Source organism: Carlito syrichta, unplaced genomic scaffold, assembly GCF_000164805.1.
Source record: "Carlito syrichta isolate Samal-C Ts95f unplaced genomic scaffold, Tarsius_syrichta-2.0.1 Scaffold302440, whole genome shotgun sequence".
NCBI lineage: Eukaryota > Metazoa > Chordata > Mammalia > Primates > Tarsiidae > Carlito > Carlito syrichta.
This window is the reverse complement of record NW_007246536.1, coordinates 37,854-43,333: the sequence shown is the minus strand read 5'-3', so window position 1 is coordinate 43,333 and position 5,480 is coordinate 37,854. Positions and strand designations below refer to the sequence as shown.

At 45.5% G+C, this 5,480-nt stretch overlaps 1 protein-coding gene across 1 annotated transcript in view; it reads left to right on the top strand.

Annotated features, from left to right (window-relative positions):
- Positions 1-5,480, top strand: part of SGCB (sarcoglycan beta) — an 11,546-nt gene continuing 6,066 nt past the window's right edge. Inside the window, exons 1-2 of the mRNA XM_008056677.1 lie at positions 1-264; positions 4,947-5,132. Coding sequence (XP_008054868.1) covers positions 1-264; positions 4,947-5,132 — 450 coding nt within the window. The remainder of the gene's footprint in view (positions 265-4,946; positions 5,133-5,480) is intronic.

Below are 5,480 nucleotides of genomic sequence, written 5' to 3'. Positions count from 1 at the left end.
ATGACCAAATGTGTGAGAGAGGTCATAGCTTCCCATGTCGCGTCTTATCCCCAGCAAAGCTCCAATGGCCCTGTGAAGAAGTCCATGCGCGAGAAGGCCGTGGAACGACGGAACGTGAACAAGGAGCACAACAGCAACTTCAAGGCCGGGTACATCCCCATTGATGAAGACCGGCTCCACAGGACAGGGCTGCGTGGGCGGAAGGGCAGCCTGGCTGTCTGCGTGGTCGTGCTCCTGTTCATCCTGGCAGTGATCAACCTCATCGTGAGTATGGCAGATGCGTTTAAGTGCCCTGGGGAGGGGCCCCTCTGCTTGCAGGGAAGGCTTGGGTTTTGTGTCTGATTTCCTTGGAGCTGTTTTATTTTCTCCTTTTCTATACATGTTTTATCTCTTCACTGAGTTTTAATGAATGTTTTGTATACAAAAAACCTAGTAAGCTGGTATTTCCAAGTATTCATTTCATTTAGGAAAGAATGTTCTGGCTTCCTCCCTTTCATGGATGTACCTTTTAATCAGGGCAGAATTGTGAGTCTCCCAGCTTGCTCAGCCAATGAGACATGACACTTTATGTTTGTTTTTGTTTTTTGAGTCAGAGTCTCACTCTGTCGCCTAGGCTAGAGTGCAGTGGCATGCTCACGGCCACCACAGCCTAGACCTGCTGGGCTCAGGTGATCTTTCTGCTTCAGCCTTCCAAGTAGCTGGAACTACAGGTGTGTGCTACCATGCCTGGTTTATTTTTTTTATTTACTGTGTAGAGACGAGGTCTTGCCAGGTTGCTCAGGCTGGTCTCAAATCCCTGGGCTCAGGCAGTCCTCTTGCCTTGGCCTCCCAAAGTGCTGGCATTACAGACATGAACCATTGTACCTGGCATGAGACTCTTAATAAGGGTATAGTCAACTCAGTAGAAGATAACTCTGCCAACATTACTTTATTGCTTTCACCTCTCCTGAAAAATATAATTTCTGTTGCCGTTTAACTTTTCCTGCATTCAATGTTGCTTCCTCAGCTAGATTTTTTTAGCTGTAAGCCCTCAATGGTGGTGAAGGGTTGTATCCTACAGTCCCAAGTCCCTGTTGTCATAGTTCTCACTGGAGTGCTAAGGACCTGACGGGTTGCCTTTCCAAAAACATTTGCTGTTCTGTAAAGAAAACCTTTTAATCTGGGTTTGTAACTATCTGAGGTCACATTTGAACACCCCTGGCACATGTGTGAGCAGACACTTTCAGGGGCGTGTGACTGGTGGACCCAAGACTGGTCGTGAGCAGGGGCTGCAGCACCTCGAGTGTGATTCTCTGGGTGTTGTTCGACATCTGGTGCTCTCAGGGCAACCTTTTTATATTTAAGTGTATCCACACATTTGTGTCTCCTTCCTCCTTTAAATTGGAAGGAGCTGCTACTACTCAGTTCAGAGTAGATACTATAGATAGCTTTTCTAGGAGCACAAATTCTGAATGTATTTTATTTTATAAATGTGTTTTACTGGAGACTTCTGGTCAAGACAGCAGAATACACACATTTTTATCCCCCTCTCTGAAAAGCTCATCCCAAAATGACAATGTCAAGAAGAGAAATATCTTTGAAGAAAGTAGGAAGGTTAGCCAGGCATGGTAGCCCGCACCTGTAGTTCCAGCTACTTGGAAGGCTGAAGCAGAAGGATCGCCTGAACCCAGCAGATGGAGGCTGAGGTGGCCATAAGCGTGCCACTGCACTCCAGCCTGGACGACAGAGTGAGACTCCAACAGCCACAAAAAAAAAAAAAAAAAAATGAGAAGGGACTAAAGTCCTAAACCATAATATCTGAGGACAAAAATTAGGAGGTAACTGATCAGAGAAGAGACGTTACTTGTGTTGGGGCTGCAGGAGCACCAGTGGAGGTACCTTGTAGAACCCTGAACAGCCCAGGGATTGAAAGTGCAGGTCCTTGGAAAGAAAGAGAAGGCAGAAACTGAACACAGAAAACTTGTTTAAAGATCTGTATGAAGAGAAAAGAGAGGCCCAGACCTCATCCCTTCCTGCTGGCAGCTAGACAACGTCCCCTAGACCCCACACTGAGCTGATAGGTCTCTGCATAGGCCGAACCAGAGAGACCTCCTCAACCCCACCCTCCTCCTGCCTGAGGACACTACACAGAGGAGGGTGGGGTTGGGTTTCCTGCTGAAAGCAGGAAGTTTGAGCCTGAGACTCCCTTTCCAGTGCTCCCTTATCCCCATCCTCCATCTCAGCTCCTTGGCAGCAGGCAAGAGACAAGGAGCCTTCTCTGGAGAAACTGAGGCACACAGAGACGAGTTCTAGACACATTAGACGAGCCCCAGAAAAAGCCATCTCATCTCCCTGTGGTGATGCCTGTCAGGCACCCACCCCACCCCCCATGGAGAACGGTCTGTGAACGTCACAGCCTTGCTGTTAGGTGAGAGCACTGAGCCAGGGGCTATTGGATGGTGGGGGAGAGCCCCAAGAATTGGAAGATGATAGAAACCAAAACACTCAAACCATGGAGAAAGTAGAGACCCAGGAGATGGAAAAGGCTGTTAAAACTTCAGAAATTCTAAATTCAGCATTCTCAGAGAAATAAGAGGTTACATCCATGAAACAGGAATAACAAGTCATTTAAAATGAGCAGTTAAGAACTCACAGGAATGCATATACACACACAGGGATGTATGGATGACATAAAGGATAGATAGATGACAGTAGGTAGATAGTTTGGTAGATAGATATAGATAGACAGATAGGTGATAGATGGATAGATGAATAGATGACATAGATGGTAGGTAGGTAGGTAGGCAGGCAGGTAGATGATGGATGGATGGATGGATGGATGCAGGGATAGATAGATAGGTGATAGATGACTGATATATAATAAGTAGGTAGGTGGAGAGATAGATAGGTATAGATAGATATGATAGATGGATAGATTATACAGATAGATGACATAGGTGATGGATGATGGATTGATGGATAGATGATATAGACAGATGATGGATAGATGATAAATAGAAGAAAAATGGATGGATGGATAGATAATAGATGATATAGATAGATGACAGATGATAGATGATATAGACAGATGATAGGTAATATAGATGATAGATGGATGATTGATCAATGATATAGCTAGATGATAGATAGATAGATGATATAGACAGGTAGATGTTTTTTTTTCTTAAGTTTTTTATTTTAAAGATGTGGAGTATAATTCAGGGGGTAGATGATATTGATAGATGATAGATGGATGATAGAAGGATGGATAGATAGCTATTGGAAGATAAAGAAAAGAAATTCTTCCAGAAATTTCAACAAGGTTAATCAAATCCTGGAGCTCTAACAAGCTGTAAATGGGAATTCCAGGCCAGGTGCGGTGGTTCAAGCCTATAATCCCAGCACTTTGGGAGGCGGAGGCAAGAGAATTGCCTGAGCTCAGGGGTTTGAGACCAGCCTGGGCAACTTGGTGAAAACTCATCTCTACGATAAATCAAAAAATAAGCCGGGCATGGTAGCACACACCTGTAATTCCAGCTACTTGGAAGGCTAAGGTGGAAGGATCGTCTGAGTCCAGCAGGTCGAGGCTGCAGTGGCCATGAGCATGTCACTGCACTGCAGCCTGGGCGACAGAGTAAGACTCAAACTCAAAAACAAACAAACAAACAAACAAACAAAAAAACAAATGGGAGTTCCAGAAAGAATGGGGAAAACACTGTGAAGAAGTAGTCAAATAACTACCTAGAGCAAATGTCCTAGAACAGACTGAAAACTACCCTTCCTGGTCCAGCAGAATGCATGAATAAAATTCACACCAAGGGCATAGTTGGGAAATTTAAGAAAGCAGGAATAAAGAAAAGATCTGAGTATCTTCCAAAAGGGAAACCTAGATTCTGTATGCAGAATACAAACCAGAGTGGCCTGGGCCTCCTAAGAGCAGTCAAGCAATGGCTTTTGAAATTCAGATAGAAGACAACCTAAAATCGAGAAGCGTATACCTGGCCAGTTCATTACTCAATGTGAGGGACATTTTTTTGCCATGCACAGACTCCAGAAACTGAATTCTCGTGCATGTCTTCCATGGAGGCCACAGGAGGCCGTGCTCGGTGGGGTGAGAGCACCGAGCCTAGAGAGGTGGAGACGGGGCAAGAAGCTGGTGACCAGCACAGGAGGGTCAAGGGAGCTCCGGCAGGTGAGGGAGAAGCTGGGAGGCGTGGCTGTGCAGGCCCTGGAAGCCCCCACCCAGATGGGGCAGGAAGCCAGGCTCTAGGGAGGCCTCCATGAGCTGACGCGTTACCTGAGAGGCTCAGACCTGCGGAATATGTTACTGAGGGACTTTACAGAAATGTGGGAGATTGGAGACTTATTTAGATTTTCAAAGAAACAAAGCAAATTAAAGAAAGAGGTATTTAGCTCTGAGAGAGACAAAGAACAGGAAGGGAACTGCCTTCAGAGTCTGGGGTATGGCCTAAGTGAAGGTACCCACGTGTCCTGATGCTGAAAACACTGAATGGGGATTAACCAGAACTTGGGGCTGGAGTTGGGAGAGAGAGGAATAAAGAAGTAACCGTTCTCATCTGTTGAAATAGGAAGTCAGCAGGTAAAACTTAGAACAAAAGAGCAGCACTATACATTCATGATTTAGAAATATGGAAATGAAGCCTAGTTGAAACGGCCAAGGTTGTTGAGAGTGGTTATCGCTGGAGAGTGGGCTCTGGGAGGATGGAAGGGTAAGAACGGCTCTTTTTATTACAGGCCTCTTCACACATCTTGACCTTTAGCTGTTTGCCTGTAATAACATGGAGAAAAAAAAGTGGGTTTTGTTTCTAATAGGACCAGTTGGTGTGTTCCTCTCACTGACTGAGCATCTTGGGAGGACCTTGCTGTCCTGACAGTCAAACTTTCTGGGTGTTTTCCAGTTTCATGTAGGGCTCACTGCTTGTCACAGTGGCCTATCTTCCTTTCAGATCACACTTGTCATCTGGGCCGTGATTCGCATTGGACCAAACGGCTGTGATAGCATGGAGTTTCATGAGAGCGGTCTGCTTCGATTCAAGCAGGTATCCGACATGGGCGTCATCCATCCTCTGTACAAGAGCACAGTAGGAGGAAGGCGGAATGAAAACCTGGTCATCACCGGCAACAACCAGCCCGTAAGTTACCGTGGGACCAGAGTGCACGTGACTTGGGAAGGCATTGGAGGAAAGTCCTCACAAAACCTAGGGTTGGTGATTAGACATGGATCATTTCTTTAGAAAAATTGAATATGCCATAAATATATGTATGAATATATTTTAAAATATATCCATAAATATTAAACATTTATTTAAAGTATAGCTAATAATTGAAGTTAGTCGCTTTCTTGGATTTTTTTTTTTTTTTTGAGTTGGGGTCTCACTCTGTCACCCAGACTGGAGTGCAGTGGCCGCTCCCGGCCACCGCAGCCTCGACCTGCTGGGCTCTGGTGATCCTTCTGCCTCAGCCTTTCAAGTAACCGGGAC